At 37.3% G+C, this 24,428-nt stretch overlaps 1 protein-coding gene across 1 annotated transcript; it reads right to left on the reverse strand.

Moving 5' to 3' along the window:
* Positions 1–2,602: 2,602 nt before the first annotated feature.
* Positions 2,603–24,428, reverse strand: DIPK2A (divergent protein kinase domain 2A). Its single transcript, XM_067301842.1, has 3 exons — positions 23,677–24,428; positions 8,966–9,269; positions 2,603–6,022 (listed from the first exon to the last, which is right to left on the reverse strand). The coding sequence occupies exons 1-3, from the start codon at positions 24,328–24,330 to the stop codon at positions 5,691–5,693; spliced, it is 1,290 nt and encodes a 429-aa protein (XP_067157943.1). The 5' UTR covers positions 24,331–24,428; the 3' UTR covers positions 2,603–5,690.

The raw sequence follows: 24,428 nt of genomic DNA on the forward strand, positions 1-24,428 counted from the left end.
TTAGGAAACAACAAAATACCATCTCTTCTAACACAGGTTTTAACAAAAATTCTAATAAAGTTTTGAATAATGCCTTTGGAAAAAAGTAGAGCATTCCAAGTTATTAGAAAAGTAATTAGAAAAAACTTTTGATGGCCTAGTGACAACACCTACAAAAAAGACTGGGGAGAACTGTAACAATATATACAGCTGAGAAGGACTGCAAGGTAAACAGCCAAAGGGACAGATCTGTTAAATTGTTTATCTTCCCTGTCAAGTTCGCCTCAGCAAAGTACACTTTGTAACCAGGAAGCTTTTAAACAAAACAACAACAAAAAACAAACACAAACACCAGCACGTAAATCAAAGGACTTTAGGCTGTAGTCTGAAAAACAAAACAAAACAGAAACCCCCACCATGTTATTTCCTTCCTTGGTCAAGTCTAAGCTTTCTTTAGAACAAATGAAGGGACAGCTGCCAGGTAAATGTTAAAAATAAATAAATAAATAAATAAATATTTCTTTTTTCTTTTTTAAGTGTATTAATGAATGCTCCAAATAAGAACTGTGTAACCACTGGGAGATGAGTTTCGAGAAACTGAAAGACAAAGTCTGCTTTGCCATATCCATACAACTTTGTGCATTCACTGTTAATGAATATTCTGCTCTCATTCACCGAGCGTGCTGGTTGTTGATGGAAAGAGCTCCCTTCAAGAGAGCAGCTCTTAGGAGCTGCTGACATGTATGTTTCTTCTCTGCCAGAGCTCTAAGCTTACCCTTAGTAAAGCAGAGCATGAGCAGGTAGAGTTAAGTTCTACCAGCTTGACATTTAGGCTCTAAAATCAATGTATCTGAATAAACAACTAGAATTGCTCTGGATATTCTACAAGAAGTGAAAGAACCAGGCCTGTTAGTCGCAACGTATTTTCCCACTGCATGAAACACAGAAGCGAGCAAATTCAAAATACATCCCCAACAGGATACTTTTTTCCTAGAATCCTGACCACTGCACCAACATAAGGACTTATTCATGTGCTATCCAGATGAAGGTAGGCTCCCCTTCCCATATTGGAATTGCAAGTTAATTTGCCACAATCGAAAAAAGCTTTTATATAATCTTCATAAGCTTCCAAAGAGCCCACAAAAATCAGAAAACTGTAAGTAATCAGTTGGCCAAGAGGGAAAAAATACCTGTTAAGGTACAAGTGACACATTTACAAACTGAAAACTGTCAGATTTACAGGAAAACAGACAGACCTATCCCAGCCTGAACAACCAAAAAAGATGAGAACCATCAATCCAAGACTAAGCTGCATTAATAGGAGACAGCAATGGAATGAGTTGCTCCACTATTTTGGAGAGTTTCATAACTATTTTTAGAGAGAGAGGAAAAAAAAAACAAGAAAAACATGCAGTAAACTTTGAAAACCCTGTTCCTTTAAAAAGAAACAGGGCTTCTACCTGGGTAATTTGGGGTTATACCAAGGACACATTAAAGGGATACATTAAGTTTCCACTGATAATAGCAAAAACTAGATACTATAGACACAAAAACCATTGTGCTCAGGATAAAAAGATATTCATTACAATTCTTTGACTAACAGACTAGCTATTTGCAATGCTGACCTACAAAAGTGTTCCTTTTTTCTATCTGAATACGAGCTGTATATTAAACAGTGTATTTTGTTTTGAAGTACATTTTGCTTTCACACCTCTCTTCTCAGAAGACTGGAGTTAACCCACCCAACAAAGAAAACAGATTTAAATATTTTTCTTTTAAAAGGTCAGAACTTTCCTGACTTTTTCTGACCTGAACCAACACGCAAATCAGTATTCATTACTAAAGCTTATTAAGTTTGTCTAGCTTTTGAAGCAGGCAAAACAGGTATATTCCCATACATCAAGTGTGGCAACAAGAGACTAATCTGCTGCCGAAACAAAAGATTCTTCACTGTCCTAACACATGCATGTAAACTCTACGAAGACACGTAGTTTCCTAATTTACAAAGTGCAGGCTCCATACAACATAGATAACTAACGAAATAAGAGCTTAGAGTTAATACCGAATCCAGGCATGTCAGATGGAAAAAACAGAAGTCCATGAAAGCACCGTTGCTGGTGACTGCAGGAAACAGTAGACAGACTGTAGAGAACCAAACCATTTCTTAAGTGCTTTTTAAAGGTAGGCAAGGTCTCTACTCTAAGAAATGTGAAGAAAATTGCATTTAAGCCAGAGTTTATGGTAAGTCACAGTAGCATACGAAGTTGAACATATTTGAAGTTGCACATAAAAGAGCATCTCATGATGAAAAAGTACTGGTGTACCTGGTAAAAAGAGTAGCATGTCTTGAAGTTCAAGGCGGTAGGGATCAGGCTACTCTCTAGCAACTGTTGAAAAAAAAAAGATGCAGTGATTATGTACACTAGCTTCTTAACACCATAACGATCCTGACTATCTGAAGCCAACTGGAGAATTTCACAAGTTTCAGTTTGCAAGTTTACCGTTCCTGAAGTTCTAAGTTGTGGTAGCAGGATTGCATCTAAAATAAAAATCCAAGTGCTTTTGACACTTTTTTTTTTTTTTTTAAACTATTTACACAGGCTCAAAAAGTTAGAAGGGAATCATTGCAGGATTTAATTTCAAATAAGACTACTCACTGCAAATCCAGAATGAAACAAACAGCGAAAAAATCAGTACAAATTTATATTAACTACTACAGTATTATATTGAAAAGACAGTACTACTAGTAATATAAACTGCTCCAAATACAAGGAAAAATAAGTCCCTCAAAGAAAGGGAGAAAATATCAGCCTGCTTAATTTGAAGCTATTCAATCTTTCAGTTCATAAAACAGGAAGATACGGCTTGAGTCATCTTTAGGAAAGAGCCTTAATTCTAATGATTTCTAAAAGGTAAAGACTCCTGACAGATCATTTATGCTCTGCAACAGACAATTTACTAAAAAAAGTGGGGGAGCTGGTTTCCCCTCCATCACCTTTGACTATGGCGCATTCTACAATACTAAAAAAAAATAGTTCTATGTATATTCTAATGCATCCTAGACACAGTCAAACACTTTAAATACCAACTGATCTGAAAAAGAGTATCAGTGAGGTGAGGTTCTTAAAGTATTCTTTATTAATATCATCAGAAGTTGTAGAAACAACTTTCTTGTAATATAAAGGCACAGGGAGACAGTTTTGATAAAATATTCCAATCAAACAGTAACTTACAGTACAAAAAGACAATTTTAATGCACATACAAACCCCAAACATCTCATTCAAAAATATTTCACCAAGTGTTCATCAATAATGGGCAATGACTAAAAATATAAATTGTTATTGTACAATACATATCTGATAGGTGCAAACTGAACAAGATTTATTGCTTTCCACAATGTTTTCCCTGTAGTGTTTTTTGTTTTTTGTTTTTTAAGTTCCAAATTCCTTTTATAATTAGCTTTAGTAACTTATTCCAGAGGGAACTAAACCCCAAACCAAATCTATTAGGACAACCTGGCAGTTACAGAACTGCCTCAAGTAGTAACCAGATGTGGCAGTGTTTGTGTTAAACCTTTTAACAATCATACTACACTCGCTCATCAGGAAGTGTGGTGGATGTTTTTAAAAAAGAAATAATAATAATAAAATTTTTTTAGTGCTAAGTCAAGGCTTTTATAATAGGATAGTATTACCTAGTCTCAGGGTTGTTTTATTTTCCTCAAAAAAGTGGATTATGTGATTAAAAAATATATATATAAAGCAAACCCTCTTTGAAGCCTTTTGCCAGAGCAAGTATGTAAAGCAGTCTTCAAATGAGGGGAGGGGAGAAACGAAAACTAAAAGCTGCATTGGTCATTCTAACTTCTGAAAACAAGCAAGGCAAGGGATTGGGAGCAAGTTAGGACTATATATGCACAGAAGTTTCAAAGGGAGAATTTAGAATTCTAAAATAGCCTCAATACAGTCATCTAAACCATAAAAAAAAAAAAAAAAAAAAACAAGAAACCCTTTGCATCTTTACATGGCTGCACTTTCTCAGCTTTGAGAAAGAAAAGGCAATGAGTTCACCACTCTCTTCACCTTGCCCTTACAGCAATTTGGTAAAGCAGCAGTTTCCACCACTCTTGTGACGTGGTATTTGAGAGGCATACGGACTCTCCCCTTGAAAGCAGGGAATGCCACCTTGCTCAGAATTTTTAGCTTGTACAAAGTGCTGTTTTATACAAGCGTACAAGAATATTAGTTTTCTTCATTACTGTTGCAAGAAGAAGTATGTATACATTTCCTAAGAGTATCTTTTTATGAATAAGACTTTAGGTAAATGAAGCATTATAGAAGTTATTAAAAAAAAAAAAAAAGAACAGGCTTTGATGTTGGTTCTTGTAGCAGTAATTGAGGGGGGGGGTTTTACAAAAATTATAATTTAGAGGAACAACTTCAGATTTACACAAACCTCAACAAGTCAATTTTACCTGCACTGGGAATGGTCAGACCTAATTCAGGAAATCGTGTCTAGAGTGAATACAGCTTAATCTAGTTTGCTAAACCAAAAGATGAATATTCAGTAAAATTCACTACACTTGAATTCAACAGAATAGGGAAAGGTGTAGAACAAATTGCTAACCTGCTAGACATTTTTATTCAAATTAGGGTTTTCTTCTAGTATCAGCAAGTAGTTTTAGAAGTTTTTTCAAAGAGCAAACAAGGACCACTGAAACTTGAATTTTGAGAATTAACCTCACTACAGTATATCATTTTTTCTTCAAGATTAGATTGGGGACTAACAAACAAAACCATTTTCTTTGGTTTATGCTCAGCTACACGGGATTACTGAATTTTTATTTTTAGTCAAACTTCTATCCTCAACTTATAAGATTTTTTTTTTATCCTAGCCTCTCCCAATCCTCAAATTATCTTTGTTAAAAATGAGTTTACTCATAACATGGTTCCCTGCTAAACAGTCATGTATATATACTGGCATGAAGGGTAGAAATTTTGTACAATAATTACATTAAGTGATATCTCCAATGGCAGAAATACAAAAGAGATCAAATGAATGTTAGTTCAAATGACATTCGAGCTTATGATGATCTTAAAAAAAATACACAATGTCTAAGCATAATAAAACACAGTGTAAAAAAACCCTAAAATTAGACAGTAAACATGGGAATCCTGCACTCACAGTAGAAACATACTGCACAGCATTAATATGAAAGCCTGTTAAATTCAAAACAATGCAGACAGCTAGATTCACCTGTATGTAAATGCCACTTCAAGGTGTTTAAACAAACACAAAAATGAGACAATGACGTCAGGAAAAAGGCCTTTAAAACAGGCCAGTCTAACTTGACTTTCCAAGTAAAAACACCAGCTTCACAAAACTGTGATACTAATGCAGTTTTATGTAAAGTACCCTTTGACACAGCTTAACTGACAGCTTGTATCACAGTCTTTTTTTGACTTACCCCCTTTTAAATAGTTAGGGAGAACAGTCAATAGTAGCTCAAGTTTTAGTTCAGTAAGTACCTTGTCTGTTGCAAAGGAACATTGTAACACCATAAAATTATATTTTTATGGTATTTGTAAAACTGATAAACTAGTGTCATATTTTTATTTTCTCTTTTGAATACACAAGTTCAAGACTTTATTTTCTATTTGTCTTTGCAATAGTGTTCTAGCCAGTGTTACAAAAAATTTTCCACTGTGGACTACCTCACATTGTTACTCAATTGTGCAAGGTATTCGCGCAGTTCTTTTGCGGCTTGGAATCTGCCATATCGCTTCTTTGGGTTGGCACACTCATCCAGCAAGGCCTCAAGTCGGCCGTCTTTGGCAATTTCAGTGGGGGGGTCATGAAGTAGTCCTCCAGAAGTACCACGCCATGTGGCATGTCTTGATAAAAGGTTCTGACAAATAGCGTAATAATTGTGGTCCACAGTGACACGAGCACAAAGAATCTCTTTTGAGAAGGACAGGCAAGCTTCTTTATCACAGTCATCAAATTTGCTTTCATACCATACATCCCAGTTTTCAGGTTTATCTGTGAAATACAAGACAACAGTAAAAAAAAAAAAGTGTGAGAGAGAGGAGGAAGGAACATATGAACAGCTATATACAATTAGAAGCCCAATACAAAGTACACTGGTAATATTTAACATACAAACCAACTTTGGATGCAATCTGAAATGTTCTAGGTTTTTGAGGTTTCACCTGACTGATATGTCTTTCAGTTGAAAGAGTCCTGGCAGTATAAAAATAAGGGAAAGATAGAAAGAAAGGATAAAACAGATAGTTAAAGAGAGGGAAGCAAAAAACAAAAAACAACAACAACAAAAAACCCACACACCACCACCACACAGAAAACACAAGAAATCCACATTCGCACACATACCCAGAGGAAAAAAAAAAAAATGAGGCACAAACAAGTACAAGAGAATGATTCACAGCTGGAGTCAAGAGAAAAAAAAAAAAAAACACACAAAACAAAAACAAAGAACATGATCTATTTCAGCAACAACTAGATTTGGTTGCTCCAGTTGTCCTGGGAACCAATACTGGCAAATGGTCTACCAAAGAACAAAAACCCCGTTCCAAAGTAACTGCCATAAACTTCTGAAACATTATCTTCCAACTTCTCACTTTAGAGATGTAGTTACTAAGTGTATATTAAAAAGCAGATGCATTACATATAATATCTGAAAAAATAAAATATTTGAGCAAAACAAATTACATTTATGAACACATGCAAAACACTTCTTTACATACAAAAAATAAAACTTGGCTAAATTTGTAAGCGGTAACCACTAAGATACTAACGAACACAAATACAAAACTGAAGAAAAACTTGAACTCATATTCTACTGTGATAATGCCTTGGTTTTATCCTCCAGTTTCATCATATCTGAAGAGTGAGTGACCTGAACATTCTCAAAAGATTGGAATATCAACTTCAATTTCTTTTTAAAGCTCATAAGAATTAGCCTTGTAGAATTGCAACAATTAAGTTAGCATGCAGAACCAAAGCTTCCATTGCTTGTTGCTATGTACATGCCAAAACTTCTAACAGGAGGTAAAATACTTGTCTTACCACAAAGCCACCTTTAACTGAAAACCTGATTGTACAGAAAATACTTTGACAATAACAAGTAACTAAGTGTGAGAGCTCCTGAACCATTACTACTTTGTGACTGAAAATTTTAAATGAAAACTTTCTTCTTAAATTTTTGGATTACTGCCAGGTTTGAGAAGCTGTCCTTAGTTTTGCAAATCTCTTTTGGGACTGATGTACACCGAAAAACGTACCAGTTTTTGATAGTCTCTGGGCTGACTATTAGTCTACTCATTTATGGTGCACTGAAAGCAAGTCTAGAAAAAGCTACCGAGGGATGACTGCTAAAACTACAAAAATGTCATGTAAAATTTGTACAATGAATGGCAAACTCAAAATGAAAAAAAAAAGCCAACATCAAAAGAGTGGGAAAGAGTGACTTAAGCAAACTCAAATATGATAGGCAAAACAGAGGTAGGATTAGATATTTCACTACAGTGTCATTGGACAGGATGTACATATTCAAATATCTAAACAGGCACATTAATACTGATTTCCTTAATCTCCTGAAAAGTTTCATTACCAGTCTGTCTAGAATGATTAAATATTAAGATTATACTAAGACTGAGAATTTTTTTGTATTATTTTTTGTTTTCTGTTTTCTTAGTTAATTATTAGATTATAAATGATGCATCAAAACCCTACTTAGATCCAACTTGGTTTGAGAGCCACACAGAGCAGATGCAAGTGTGAAACTTTTTAAGATCCAGCTTCTGCAGACACTAATTGCTCCTACTCCATGTACACGTTAGCGCTTTCAGAGTTCATTTAAACATCTTTGCGATCCAGCAATTTAGACATGCTCCAAAAGTCAAAGTCTTAAGTAATATTATTTAAAGAGGATGGAGGAAAAAAAAAAAAGTGAAAGTTTATTTGTGTGGCTATAAGTACTAAAGTAAATGTACTGGATAATCAGTACATTAAAAAGGTTTCTTGGTGTGCTCCAATAGCTTTAATCTAAGTTCCGTGAGAATGCATAATAAGTCTAATACAAAAAAAAAAAAAAAAAAAAAAACACCTTACTTCCTTGTAGAAGAGTGCATGAAGAGAGAACATGGTCTTAAAATTAATTCTGCAACACAGCATATGAAGTCTATTTGCGAAGCTTTAGAAAAAATCCATTCACCCAAAGTAAATTGGAATCGCTTGGCCTACTGCCACAAACTCCTGCAGAATCTAAGGTTTCACGTTCAGCCTATTTCCAGCCTTTAGGTTTGTAAAGTTTTCCGTATAAGCTCAAAAGAAATATGAGCCCATGTAATGCCACTTTGTCAGACATCTCTCCTGTTGCTGCTGCTTTGAGCTTTTTACAGTTGACAAAAAGATGAACAGATTTTCACTACTCCAATTTGGAAACAGCACTAAAATTACCCATTCCTTCAGTTCCATTACTGCAGAGCAACCATTCCGACCCGAGGCAGGCTATGTAACTACAGGCAAGATGGCAATAAGATGTCATTCACAGAAAAGGGAACGCCAAGACTTCTCTACTGACAGATGTCTTGAAAAAGACAAGAGCACTCTCTCTATTTTCATTAAGGTAGAGCAGTCAGTCAGGCCATGTGTCTGCCTGTCCATCCGTCTGTCCAAATCCTCCTCCCCCATCCCTCCCACCCCCCTTTAAACAGGAATGCAGAGATTAAAAGTATATGCAAATCAAATTCAGGTAACCTCAACACTTTGTAAAATCGACAAATTAGTCAATCTAACTAGTAGTCTATTTGTCATATAAAGCTAATTAGCTGTAGAATAAAGCCGCTATCACAAAATGAGTTTTAACAACTACATATACTTTAAAAAGAAATTGTGGTTACAGAGAAAGAAACAAGAGAAATGGAGGCAGGGGGAAGGGAGGGATGGAGGGAAGAGACTTACTCTGTCTGATTAATCTTTTGTCTGCTACCAGAACGTTTTCTGCATCTACAATGATAACTTTCCCATCTCTTGGTCCAACTGCAAAGTTGTCAAAGCTGACATCAAGGAGGTAGAGTGCAAATTCAAAGTCATTATTTGTCAGCTGCTCAGCTATTTCCATTAATTGCCAGGCCAGATCCACTCGTTTCTCCCATGGTGCATTAAAGTAACTCCACAGCTCTTCTCCAACGTAATTGACAGCCACCATTCTTCCACATGCTCCTAAGTACTTTGCGAACGGCCAACCCTCATCAGATGGAAAACTCTGTATAAAAAAATTTTTTTTTTTTAATTTTCATTAGTACAAAACAGCTTATATTTTAAAAGGCTGTGCAATAAAGTTTAAGAGATACCTGTAAATATCTATCAGTACTAGTGATAAATACATTTGGATATACCTCTAAGATTTGAGAAGCAAGAAAGTACAACACAAAATATATTTATGCAAGCATGATGTCCTACTGAACTACTAATCCAAAGGGGGAGAGCTGGGCCTAAGGTAATATACAATTATAAAATATATCTAGCTTTTCATATATTATGTATTTTCCAATTTCATTAACTGTCTTTTTTCTATTGGTGCTTTATGCATATTTGTACTAATGAAAGTGTATTTTCTGCCAAGATGATTTTTCAATCTCATGCGCAATTAAGACCAATGATTTTTTTAAATTACAATCTAAAAAAAGAAAAAAAATTAAATTACAGCTCTTCCTGTTTTTCCCCCAGTTGATTGGATTCTCATTGAGGATCCTCTCAGATGAGGATCTCACTGAAAGGAATACAGAACAGACTGAGGTATAAGAAGTAGTTTAGGGTTTTCTGTGCCTCTAGTACTCCTTAACAATCTATCTCTTGATGAATTGCCGTATATGTACTTTGTGTGCATGTATGCACGCATGTGTGCACAGTCATTATACAAGACTCCATAAAGTTATAACAAGCGTAAAATCTGTCTCCATTAGCAGTTTTCTCAGATATTAATGCAAGAGACTGAATATTAAGAACATATTACAAGCAATAAAAAAAGCATATTTTTGTATTTCAGTTGTGCTTAATGTGCCCGAAAACCTTCAGCACGAATAAACACAAGCATTTAAGACGTATCCTCCATACTATGCATCAGGAAGAAATCTCAGAAATTAAAGATTAAAAGCCCCAAGTTTTAGTATTTAGCACTCCTTAAGGACATAATGCACACTAATTTTAACTATTAGGAAGTATCACTATTTGCACATGCTATCCCCCACTATCACGTCACCAGATGATAACTCAATCAACTTTGCAAATGATAACATAGCAAAAGTTTCACCACATGGATTGAATTGCAGGAGGGTTTCAGTTTGAATGGGAGTTTTAGACCTACTAGAATACACGACGGCAGAACAGTTGTAGTAAACAGAGAGAAGAGACACTGGAGGGAAGTGTATCAAGTAGCAGAACAGATCTGAACTTAAAATAAAGTCAGGGAAGAGCAGCCCACCACTCACCCATCTCTGTGTGTATCCCACCAAATGAAAAAAATTAATAATAAATAATAGAGTGCTTACCTACCCAAGCAGCATAACCCCAGAATACACATCTCCCTTACAACGAATCTATACTGATAAGTACTGATGTTGGCTAGAAACGCTAGAAGTTCTGTAAAACACTAGGAACTACATGCCACATCCATCCCCAAGAATTAATACTTCTTCTGGAAATGCAAACAGCAAAGTTAAAGCTACATTTGATACAAACACTAAGATGACAAATTTAGTATCAAAAAGCCCCCCAAAAAACAAAATAGATTTGCTTAATCATGATAGACCATACAACAATATAAACCAAAAATACACATTCCAATCATTACTCACAAAACTTGCTTGCATATTTCACTGGCATAAGCAGGCTCCCATGTCAGGAACCAAGTTTGATTAAGACTACTACTAATTGGCTTCTTACCTAAAAGTTTATTGGATCAGTGAATCCCCTAGCATTACTCAAGATGACACTAACAGACATCTTCTCTACCTTTTAAAATTCACTGCTGGTAAACACACAGGAAGACAAAGCAAATAAGCACATTTGCTGGGTACTGCAGCAAGAGCTTCTCTTGGTTGAATCTGATTTCTAGGATTTCACAACAGCTGCAGGTTTCAGGAAACAAAGAACAAAATCCTTCACAGAGATTCTCTTCATCTAACAAGTTATTTCATTACAAAACAAGATTCTTAGTTCCAGAAAGTTATACAGACAACTACTACTAATGTAAAGATTTACTGAAGCACATTACCACCCCTCTTCTGCATGGCCAACACCATTGCTTCTGTGGTGTAACTTCTCCCAGAAGTTCACAGGCAGGTACTATTCCTTTTTCATCCATTCTGAATCATTATCTGAAGAAGTTCAAAACTATACAAAGGTGACTATGAAATAGTGAATAAAGTTCTTACTGACAGTAACAACTCTCCCCCAAAAATAAAACAAAAGTAAAGAAAGGATTTAAGCATTCCTTTCCATTTCTATGACACAGATAGTGTAGAAGTTCACTGGAACACTCCACATGGCTCTCATTTCAAATCTCCAACACAGAACAGGAGAAATTCCAGATCAGCATACTAGTTCACCTGACCTACAGCATGCTCATTTCTGTCCTCTTTCTAACGGTCCTTAAGACCAAGAGAGAAGCTTCAGGAGAGAAGTTTCTGCCCTGGAAGCACCCTCCTTGCCAACCTCTACTCTAAGTGACTCAGAGCCCTTCTTTGTTTTCATTGTCACATGATCAAAATTCATGGAAGAATTATTTAATCCTATTCCAAATATGTACCTATCAAATGATTGGGAACTTCAGCCTCTTCCCCGCCATGTGATCAGAAGTACATGGATGTCCTTCTGATCACATGGCGGGGAAGAGACTGAAGTTCCCAATCCTCCTGCACGTAAGGGCAGCCTTGGTTCTAAACCCATGTATCTTCCAGCATCACCAAATTTTTCCTCTAATAAAAATAAAGTTAGCACCAAAGCTTAAAACAAATACTATTCCAAAACCATAGAACACTTAACAGAAGCTAGTATCATAGCATACAAGATGACCATTTTAAGCTGTTCATTTTCAACTTCCCATGAAGTAGGGGTACACTGTTTTATACTATCTAGCTGCTCTCATCAAGTTGTTTACAGCTTTATAGTTTGCACAAATGAAAAATGCTCACTTCTGCAATTAAGTGGCTTTTATTAATGGGGCATGATTTAAGTCATTAAAATACTTCTCTTCTGATATAATTAATATAATTTTGATATAATTTGATATAATTAAATAAAATGTTATGGAGGCCCTGATTGAACCCATAACTAAAGTTAAGACTCAGTATCAAGTTAAATTATATTTACTTTCCAGGAGTCCTTGCCTTGAAACACTTAGGAACATTACAATTTGTTCATCTATGCTTTTAAAATTGTTTAATATTTAAAATGAATTTTGAGCATGTATAAATACTCATTTGTTTGTCTGTTAACATTAATCAACAGCTGGATCCCAGAGAAACTTAGCATCTGTCCCAGACTATTCTGGCTCAAGACAGAGCCCTATGGAGCCTTCAAGGCCTGTTCAGTGTTACATAGCCAAGTCTTGTATACATGCTACCTCTGAAGAAATTAAATTCATAATTAAGATATATTGTTGACTCAGTTTGTCAACTTTATGAAAAGAGCCATTAAACCAATCTCTAACGTTGCCATAGCAAGAGTGGAAGACAATTTGGGGGGGGGGGGGGAATTGTATTTACCACTGCAAAAAGCCACCTTTATCCCACCTGTAACACTTAACTATAAGTTCTTGGGTATAAAAAGTGAACATTTTAAGAAGTCAGTATCCTCTTGTGTAGGTCAAGAAGACATCGGACCCACAGTAAGTACAGAATAGCTTTAAATTTTTTAATGGTGCCTTATTTATAGCCCTAATATATTTACAAGTATCTGAACTTCTATTTTAGTCACCTGATCTACCAACACAGATATCTGGTCATGAAAAATCCTGAGAATGATGCAGAACTCACTTGATATTTTTGAGACCAGTATACTGAATCACGGCTTGAAAATATCATAACTGAGGAAAATTTAACCTCTCTCACTAATCAAATCTGCTATGCAATAAGCATGACATTTATCCAATCTTCAGCTTTTCATCTGTAGACTTCAGGCCAGTTTATGAAAGTGGTAATTAGGGCCAAATATCCACTAGTTCATGGCAAGTGAAATGACTCATCCCACAGAAAGAACGTAAGTTTTTTTTATTTGCTTTTTTCATGGTTAGCAAAGTAATTTTCCAGCAAACATAAATGAAGCGTGCACTAATAGTGTTACTACTTTTTTCTACAAACAGGCCAATAAAATGAAAACTTCCATCTGTGGCATCAATAAACACCACTACAATGAGATTTCATGCACTTTTATCATCTCTGTGTTCAGTTCTTGGATCAAAATGAACCAATATGCAAATGAATAGAGATCAGAAGGATGTTGTCCATCAACTGAAGTTAGTTATTTACAAAGGAACATGCCATTTTACTCAAAAAGAAGCAAGAAAGTTATCATAAGTGATATTCAGAGAACTGAATGACTAGGATCAGGGGGCGCATATGCAAATTCAAAATATTATCTACCACTGTCTATCAGGAAAAAGTCTCCCAGCTTATTGTCGAGGATCATACGCATACACATGTGTACCTATCAGTTCTACACTCGAGCAAGGCTACTTTATCACATTACTAGATTACTGTCTTAGAAAACAATTTTGTATCTTGGAGAAAATTTATCTGATTTCACTTCCAGATGAACACAGGATTACTGATTTCACCAAATGAGCATAACATTTTCATATCACTGCATTTTAGCCATGTTCACATTTAAGGTATGATTTTGGACAGCATCTAACAATTCTAAAGGAAAAACAAAGCTATTCTAGTAATGGCTTGGTTAGTGTCTTTCATAAGAGCAAGAACTCCATCCTGTTCCTTTCCTATATTCCAGTCCTGTTCTGTTCATACTTTGGGAGAGAGGCAAAGGCACAAGCTGAACCACAACCACTTGAGTCTGGCAAAGGCCATGCTACCATCGGAAGGGAAGGTGGCCATCCCTCCCAACCTGTCAAACACATTCATTTCAACCCCCTCCTTCACGTCATCAAGAAAATGACACAGCTGGAAATCACTTTATTTGCCGAGCCAGGGTTCAGTTGGATCAGTATCCTTATCCAGCTTGACACATCACCACATAGTGCTAGCACTGACAAAAGGAAGGGAGCAGGCCTGCATAGCTGGTGCAGAGAAAAGGGATAAGGGGACCATTCCCTTCCAGCAGCAGCACGGATTTATAAAATGGATTAAACTGATTGTGCAGGTACAGCATTAGCCACAACTGTACACTGATCTTCAAAACACGCTATTATGCTTCCTGTTGTGTACACCGAATTTCATTTCACATAAGAAATTCTGGGAGCAGTTCAGTTTTAGAAGGGAACCTCAGTAGTAGTATAATATCTGCATGCCATAATGTAACACAGATATATTTATAAGTCTGCAGCAATAAAAAGATCTTTTGACAACAGGAGTACAGGGAATCCTGCCAACATCTGCACATGTACAAACATCTCTGTTTTGGCTCCTTTCCAACTGGCATGTAACAGCCATATCTACACTTCATTACCCAAGTCAGTAGCTGAAGAAGGGGATAAAAAATATGTACAAGTGCCCCATTCACCAGTTTTATACTCACACAATGAATTTGACAAGAATATTAATTGAAGTGCAGATATGTTATCTTTGTAAGCAGAGATTTGTAACTTTTTGTACTATTCTATTTTGAAAGCATTTTTCTAGATTGAATTGTAGTTAACTTAACAGGAAGATTTTTTCCCCCCCTCCATGTATTACCATTTTAAAAAGCCAGTAAGACATGAACACAAGTTTGTATGGCCATTAAATAGGGTTTCCATGAACAAGTTACATTTGGAAGAAACAGCTTAATAGGCAGCTGCCAAAAAAATCTGACCGTTGTATGGAATGAAGGGCATGGTTCTTATTTAAACTCCCAAATTGCTAACAGCATAAAGATTTGATTAGACAGAATATTCAAGCACAAAACTATTTGAAGACTACTTAGAAAAATATGTACATTTGACAATTCAGATAAAAAAAAACTAAGTTTTTGTTCAAAACTCAGGAAGAGTTATTTGATAAAAGAGCCTACAATTCTTATACACCCACCCACATTTTATCTGTGAATACACACACAAATGCCATGGAAACCACAGACAATTAGGCTTTTAAAAGTGTTTAAAATACAGTAGTGGACACTGAAAAACTACAGACAGGCAGCTTAGTAAGTTTTCCCTCATTAAAGAAGTTGCTATCCTGCTCCATTCATAGAGCAATATGTATAATGATCATTTAACATAAAGATTGAAAAAAGTAAACATGAGAAAACTCCAACTACTGCTACTCCCAGTGACACGTAGTCCAAAAAATATTTTGATACTCTAATTAGAGTAGCTACATGACATCTCTAAGCAAAACTCAAAACCCTAAACAAATCCTGTCAAAGGGCAAAAGACACTGTTCCTGAAAGAATTATATAGCATTTATGTCTTAAAAAATAAAAACAAAAAAGCATGCTGTAGTTTCAGAAGAAATATTGAGAATTAATACAGTGAATTTATCATTTTACTCAAGTATAAAACACACTAATAGTTGATTTGTCTTCCTCACTCCCATCTCTCTAAACATGAGATGATATACAAATCTGCCACCGGTTTTGAATGTTCAGAGCTGTGAATTACATTATGTGGTAAAGCTCAGCAGCTTGAAGTTGATAAAGCTTATTGTAGACTGCAATATCAAAAAAAACCCTCTGAATCAAACTCTTTAAAGAACACTGTTAACCACCAAACCAATAACTCATCTTAACAAAGTCCAAGAAAAGATCAAAAAGTTTAAGTGACTACTGACACCTTTAAGCTATTGTTCCACTGTAGCATTAAAAAACAAAAATCCTTTCCATTACAAAAACTACTCTAGAATCTGCTGCATCACTACTAATTTTTCTATAAAGTTGATTCCACACCCACACAAAGAGCTACATCTTACATACAATGAAATTAAACAAGATTCCAAAAGCAGAGTGGGGACTTTTCTTACTGCTCATCATGACCTTGAAGGCCTGATGGCAAAATTACACCCTCGGTGACACCTTTGTTAAAACCATCATATTAAACTGTGTTTGCCAAGGCACAAACTGGCACGGCAAGTGGAATTTAAATAATACACTCTTCCTCAAAAGGAAAAAAATTTAGTTCTCTCTCCCAGAGTACTGTTGATTCTGCAGTGTAAACAGAAGTAGCAGACTTATTTTAGTCACCAAGGCAAATAAGCACAACTCTGGAGCCACACAGACTTGGAGATCAGACTTTACAAAGAAATCTTTCAGATCTAAAGGAGGTTAAAAATAGCTTAAAAGCAGATGCTTTCTTTTATTGAAATTGTAATGCAATTTAGAATATACATATGCAAACACATTTGTGAATGCTAGTGTGTGTGTAACAAAAACAATTTCACTCGCAATTGCATGCCAAATCATTCACTGTTCAACTGAAACTCCCAGAAAAGCTGAGCGTACGAACCTAAACACACACACACACACACAGATTTTATTTAATATTTGGAATATTAGCGTTCCCCACTGAAACTAGGTTCCTTTAGTTTATTTGAGTTTGGGGCTTTTTTTTTAGGTTTCAATGAGTTACCACATACAATTCATACCTACAAGTGGAAAATATCAGGCTTAATTTACACTCCATAGAACAAAAACATGCAAACAATTTTAAATACAAACCAACTTAGAAGTTGCTCAATAATTAAGTTGCCCATAAACTTTATAATTGTAGTTGAAGTATGCTATTTCTTCATACAAGTTAATGGATAATGATTAAATGCAAGAGTAGGAAGGAAAACTGAATGCTGTGATTGGTTCTTACCTATTCACACTAGTTTTTAGTTCAGCAGCAGATGCTGATGATCATTATCTACTTCTCAGAGGTTATGGGTTTGGGATATATCACTGCAAAGAAATAGCAGAGATGGCCTACACCTACTTCTAAAAGTTAATTTTCAAAATGAAAAAGACTAAAAAAGCCTCAGTTACTTAAATTCGGGGGGGGGGGGGGGGAAGAACACACACTACTCCCCCTACACAACACACGTACAGAAGCAAGGTATTTCAAGGTTCATAATGTGGGGCTAACAGACATTTTTTAATGTTACGTGCCCAAAGTTACAGCTTATCAGAAGGATTTCCACTTAAGCCTATACAGTGATTTCTCAGCAGCCACTAGATTAAGAAAGACATTCTTCATAATCCATATCCCCAATAACTTGAATTTCTTCACTTTTCTAAAACATTCCTTTTACTTACTTACACTCCTTTACTTTGGGAAAGCTTCACCAAAAAGAAAGATGAAAATATTTTTGATCAGTTAAGGAAAACAATTAAACGTGATAACACCACAGGTACTAACCACTTCTGATCTGATACATTCATTCATATGACATTGCAGAAAATAACTCTTCAGTTTTAATCGCAATCAAATTAGTGAAATACTCATAATACTAAGCTTCCCAAATTTAATTGGACATAATTTTTAGTTTTTTCTTTAAAGTTCGCACACTGGAAATTCAGGGACAGATGACAAACTGATCTTCTTTCCCAGAAACATTTACAGGTATGTAAAACAGTCATCAAGAAAGACTAAAACCTCCATTTAACACCTAGAATTTCAATTCAGAAAGCAAGGGGTTTAAATTATCTTTTCTACAGGTGTCAGTCAAATGATTTGGTCAAAAAAAATTTAAAGAAAAAAAAAATCACAAGATGGGAAAAAACTTCCATTTATACAAAGTAACACTTAAGTGCCATTCCTTAAGCCTAGCTTATCTTCACTGTAAAAAATAGTCTTCAGATAGAAAATAAAAGTTTATTTCACGGAATTAATTGGGGGGGGGGTAAGCCATCATTTACAGTGATCTTGAGTAGACTACAGTGAATCTCTAAAATGGAACAATATACAAAATTGTAGACTATCTAAAAGCCACAAATCAATTTGAGATAACAACATGAGATACTAATAACAACTGACCTCAATCAACTAGATTTAACTCTTTCATAAAGATCAGAAAAATACTCAACATTTTGAAACATTAAATACTGTTTAATATGTCAAAAATGCCAGTATCTGTATGCACAGACACTTATAGCAAATAATGCTAGTCCACTAGAAGACACTTCAGATAGTCTAGATAACTAACTTAAATCCATTACTCAGTATCTAACATAGCAATTATCTGTTCCGAAACACCATGTCTGAGTAATGAGGAAAGTTTAAGAGGCATCAAGTATTAATACTGGATGGCATTCTACTAGTGGGTTTAGAATACCACAGAACTGCAGAAAATAAGCTACAGCTAGACTTGTGTTACATGATAAAAAGAAAAGATAAATAACAGGCATGAAAAGTTGCCTACTTGCTTCTTACCGAGTTATATATGGATCAGCAAAATAATTTTCTGCAATTGACTAAATTACTACTTTGAGTGAATTCAGAGCAAGAAACTGTTTCAAAGAGATCACAGTTAGTGTTTTAATATATGTATACCAGATGCCAATTACCTTTCCCAACACAAAACAAACAGAAAACCCACTGGTGACACAAACAGAAAACAATGGAATTTTAGGTTCTGCAGCAGCAGACTGCTCATGCAGGGTAATCATACAGCTGGTCTTTACACAAGGAGTAAGGATGATCAGAAGCTGCAAGAAGGAAGCCATTGGCTCTAAGGATTTGGAAAGCTAAACACATATCTGAGGGAAGAGCAATGAATTACACAATCTATAAAAAAGAAAAAAATCCAGAAATATAACTATGTTCCAGATAGGTTTTGGAATTTTTCTTAGAGTCAGAAAATTAAAAGTGTTAAACACAATTTATACTTTGTATGCAAGGTATGTGTTGCTAGTCTCAATAGTTCTTTTAAAGACTTTTCATTTTAAACAGATTTGGAGGGAAAGCACAGTTTTGTTAAAAGCTACAGTTCTAGACAAAATTACATTAATACATTCTGGATACAATTTACAGTCACCTTCTATAGGTTAAAAAAAACCACCATTGTTTACAAGCATTTTATTTAAAAAATGCAAAGTTTTTGTAGACTTCGAGTACACTCAGAAAACAAAGCAAATACCCTGCCATTTTAAAAGTTCATCTGGTGATATCTTACACCAATACAGCAGTCAGTACAAAGGCAAGACTAAGTATTGCAAGACCAGCTCTATTTGTACTTATGCCACAATAGTTAATAGAACATATGGCTCAGTATTGCTAGGACACATGTAAACTGCCTTTTAGAGTTAACTAGAAGATCTTGGGGTGGGGGGGTAGACAACCATTTTTACTGAAAATGTAGTTTTCCAATTCAGAAACAAGTTGTTAGTTCAGTGGTACTGTGTTCTGCCAGTTACGGTGTAGTTAGCTTCCAAACTCGCAGGACAAGGTGTCCTCAGCTTTGCTCTGATGAATGTGCAACCATGCACGGCTGCATAATGTGGCTCAATCACAGCAGTCACGGCGGCATGACAACAGTGGCTCGAAAAGACACATCTGCAGAGCCTCTAACCATGAAATACTACAGGCTGATATAGGCCAAAGCAAAACCTCTGCGAAAAATAGCAGATATTTCTACAGAACGCTTAATCTTTTCCCCAAATCATTCTGTTAAACAGCCTTATTTTTTGAGAAAATCTTGTTAGCAATTAAGAAAAAAATGAAGAATTTATGTAAGAGTTAAGAGACTGAACACTGATCTTAGCTTCTATGGAAATTAACAATAAGCAGCAAACATTTCCACCTCTATAGAAACACGTTTATGTTTCTAGTTGCAATGATGAAACAAATGCAAGATTTATCATGCTACTTCATAAAGTTAAGCAGTGTTAATTATGTTAGTCTATGTCATGTTTAAGAGAGGAAGTTTCTCCACTACCGTTATTCTTAAAAGAGAATCTAGAAGATGGATGGTTTATAGAAAGTCACAGGGTAAGGCTAAAACTGTACTTACAACATCTACGTTGGTTCTATGAATTCTTCAAGAAGTGACACTACAGGGAGTCACACTACACTCAGTTTGTAAAGCTCTTTATATTTTAAGCTTTACAATTTCTTCACGAGGCAACTTTGGCCTACCCATCTTTGCAAATGTTGCAGTCATCCTGTTCAATTAGGACTCATGCCATGAACAGATCCCATTCTTTCAGTGATTCCCATTTAGAATACCCTGTTTTCCATCAAGTAAGTTGAAGAGAACAGCAGCAAGTTTCGTTGCTGCTATTGTCTGAACAAACTGTTCACATTTACCTAAACTACTGGTTTAGATGTATCAGATTTCAATTACAGATCGGAATTTAATTTACTAAAAAATATTTGCCTTTATATTGCAAGAGAGGACTATTAGAAAAAATTAAGGAAAGAAAACAAACAAATCTATCAGAACTTAAATCATTCACACTGAGTTAAAAAGTTCTTTCCTCAGTCCTCTCATATAGGCTGTTTCATTCAAATGGAAATTCAGATTAAAAAAAAAAGTGAAAAGATTTATGTACTGAATAGTTTAGTGAGATTCTGTGAAAGTAAAAATCGTATTTTACTACTCAGAGGAGATGTAAACAGTAATAAAAGCACAACCTCAAAACTTACTACAGGAAAAGTTCCCAGTCAGCTCTGACTATGCATTTCATAAGCACTGCCACTTCAGAAATAATCCATACTACAAACAAGCTTCAAGATAAAATCCCAATCTCTGATTTAAAAAAAAAAAAAAACACACACACTTATAAACTACTAGCTCTACCAGCTACTTACTAGCTCTAGTAGGTGACTGAAGTGAATTTTTTCATTTAAAAAAAAAAAAAGCTTTCAATTCAGTGCCTAAAGTGCCTAAACATTTACATTAGATTGCTCCTATAAATTAATTAATTAACACAAAACTTTTGCGTTCTGAACAATGAGAATCTAGAAGTATTTCCACTTCTAAACCAAAAACAAGACCATGCATGACAATCTTAAAAAGTCACACTGGCAAGTACCATAAAAAAAACAATTCTTCACATAATTTCATTCAGGTTTTCTTTCTTGGAGGCAGCTGATTTTTAGAAGCACCCTCCAGGTCTTATTTCCATACCAGTATCCACCCTACTCAATAGGGCAGACATTACACTCTAAGATATTTTAGATATCTTATGTATAATACAAGCAAAATTCTGAGTAGCCAGTTATCTCTGATAAGAAGATAACTTCACCTCTCATAAAGTATAGCTTGCTGTTGCAATAGCCACCTAATACAGAACTATCCATTCCTTATGTGTTTTTCTGCTAGAGACTGAGAAGAATGGAGTGGTATGTTACATGTAATGCAGATGAGAAGAATTAATACAGATTCATATGAATTATTTTTAAGATATAATTTCATTCTCAACTAAGGTAAGAGATACAAACCATCAGTACCCATTTCCAAAGCTTATGAACACCCTTCTGGAAAAAAAAAAAAAGTCAAAATACATTAACTTTAGGTGCTTTTAAAAACACAAGGCTGGTCTGAAGTTCCCCTAATTTTTTTCCAGAGTATGCCTACATATCCAAGTTTACAAGTCTCTGTAAAACACCTTTGATTTTGATAAAAGGTGACAGAGAATTTTAACAGACTCCAGGCAATAGGCTGCTTTGCTTCCCACCAATCTGCCCGGATCTGCTCCTCAGCAGCACCTTGGGCAAGCAAAGTGCTTGCAAGTGCCATGTCCAAAGATTTTTATGTCTTCTACAGATTTGCCTGACGGCCTCAGGGCTCATCTACAACTTATCAAGAAGCTGACAGCAATCAAGGCTCTTAAATCAATCAGTGCTGCCCAAAGCCTTTTGATCCATTAGGCAATAGTAAATGCTGCTACTATGCCATATCCTTTGTCTGTAAAGGATACATTATCCCACAAGTTATGAAGAAACATATAATACTGTTTTCAAGCCAGCCAGGTCTATGCTCTATATGTTGCAGCCTATATTCAAATCAAAAACTAAGTTGTATGAAGAACAGCCAAAACAAATCTATGCTCAGGGAATTCCCAAATACAGTCAAAGCAAGGAAATGCTCTTATTTAAGTGGAATTTCCCTTTTCACTGTGCTCAAGAGCAACTTCATTGCAAAATGGAAGAGACACAGTACATTAAACAGCAAACCAAAAAACTCTGAAAACAAAACCCAAAAGTTGTATGTAGGGAGACAGAAGGGCAGAGGGCATACTACCCAAAGAATACATTTTAAATTGAGTAATGGTACACCTCTCCATAAATGCATTTCTAGAAAACGCACTTAATAGGTGAATTTGCTGGAGGGTAAATCCTATAGCATTGCTTTGGGGGCATTAGCTGTTTCTTGACCCTCACTAGAGATACACAAGCTGTTTATAACAGTAATCATGTAGTGATGTTTTCAAATGTATTTGCAAATATTCTTTTCTGCGTACATCAGATAAAGACAAGGACAGTTCAGTAGTTAGACAAAACAATTCTGGGCCCAAACTTACACACTAATGGCATGCTTGGAATTCCTTCAATAGCATTATGAGCTGAAATGTAAAGGAAGGGGAGGCACTGTCCAATCCAAGTGTGTGTATATATATACACGTGTGTGTATATATATATATATATATATATATATATGGAAGAGATGTAACTGAATGGTGCCATAGAATACCACAGTTTCCTACAGTTTTTTCATCTAAAAATCTGAATAAAATCCAGATTTTACAATATATATTAAAGCACATGTTCTTGTCTACCAAATTGCAACAACACATAACCAGTCCTCTTAAAGCGCATGAGAGATTTAACTCACTGAAAAGAGAAATCTGGTCATTTATTTGTCACTCCCTTATGAGGCTGCAAAATGTCTGCTTCTGATTTTTTACCTCACAGAAAAATAAAAGTTCTGTCTCGTTCCCATGAAGAATACAACCCCGCACAGGAGCTAGTTTTTGAGAAGGAAAGCACAGTACCGTTACGAGTCCCTACCCACTTTTCTCTCAAACTAGACCCTAGGAAACTGGCCACTGATTCCCAGAGCAGCCTAAGAACATACATGACGGGAGTGGGGCAAGGACATAGAGCCGAAGAGCTAACTGCTGAAAGGTGCCAGTGCCCCAGAAAGCACCCCCGCCTGCCGGGGCGCCCCCGGGGCTGCTCCCGCCGCGCGCGGCTCGCCTCCACCTCCGCCGCGGAACGGCGGGAAGCTCCCTGCCGAGCCTGGGCAGGCAGGGAAGACGGAGAGGACTAAACCCTCGAGGCACAGCAGTGCCACGGAGGGAGCCCAAGACTCAGGAAAACGCACAAACAAGCCTCACGGGGGGGAGCAGATAAAGACGACGTGCCGGAGCGCGGTAAAGCAGCGCCTCCCGCCCCGGACGGCGCCTCCCGGGAGCCCCCAACCCCCCTCGCCGGGAGCCCCCAACCCCCCTCGCCGGGAGCCCCCGCCGCGCCGCGCCGGGCCGCGCCGGGCGGGGGGAGGCAGGCGGCGCGGCCGGGCCCGGGCCCGCCGTACCTGCAGCACCAGCGGCTCCGGGTTGAAGGCGAGCGTGATGAGGAGCTGCATGCGCTCCGAGTCCTTCAGGTTGCGCAGCAGGAAGCTGCCCGAGTCCTTGGTCTCGGCGTAGCGGCGCACCAGGCGGTCGAGCAGGCGCTGCGAGGGGCAGTGCACCAGGTCGGACCAGCCCTCCACGGCGTCGGGGGTGAGGAGCCGCACGTCGCCGTTGAGGCTGGCGAACTCGGTGGCGTGCAGGGCCTGCAGGAGGTCGCAGCGGCCCCTGCCGGTGGCGCGGCGGCAGATCTTGGTGTCGATGTCGGCGAGCTCCTGCGCGGAGCCGAGGCGCTTGAGGACGACGCGGCGGCTGCCCTCGCGGGGCTCGCCGTAGCGCGCGAAGTAGACGTTCTTGACGTTGAAGAAGTCCAGGAGGCGCAGGCGGCCCCAGCTCTCCAGCCGCAGCTGCCCGTTGAGGAACTTGCGGCACCAGCTGGTGCCCCAGCAGGCCGGGCACTTATTGAGCTGCAGGAAGCGCCGCTCCGACAGCTCGTTGCGCTGCAGCGAGGCCAGCAGCGAGTGCGTGTTCAGCACCAGCGCCGCCGCCAGGCTGCCCAGCACCGCCAGCTTCACGTAGCGGTACAGCCGCCCCAACTTCAGCGACACCAGCCGCAGCATCGTCCCGCGCCGGGCCGGGCCGGGCCCCCCTCCCGCCTCCGCGCTCGCTCCCCGCCCCGGCCGCGCCGCAGCTCCGGCACCAATAAACTCGCCGCCTC

The sequence above is a fragment of the Apteryx mantelli genome, chromosome 9, assembly GCF_036417845.1.
Source record: "Apteryx mantelli isolate bAptMan1 chromosome 9, bAptMan1.hap1, whole genome shotgun sequence".
Lineage (NCBI taxonomy): Eukaryota > Metazoa > Chordata > Aves > Apterygiformes > Apterygidae > Apteryx > Apteryx mantelli.

Excerpts from the sequence above, each read along its gene's own strand:
- DIPK2A (XM_067301842.1), bottom strand. The coding sequence starts at position 24,330 with ATGCTGCGGCTGGTGTCGCTGAAGTTGGGGCGGCTGTACCGCTACGTG. Across the intron at positions 9,270-23,676 it reads CGGAGCCGCTGGTGCTGCAG|AGTTTTCCATCTGATGAGGG; the intron begins GTACGGCGGGCC and ends TTTTTTATACAG. Across the intron at positions 6,023-8,965 it reads CAAAAGATTAATCAGACAGA|ATAAACCTGAAAACTGGGAT; the intron begins GTAAGTCTCTTC and ends TGTATTTCACAG.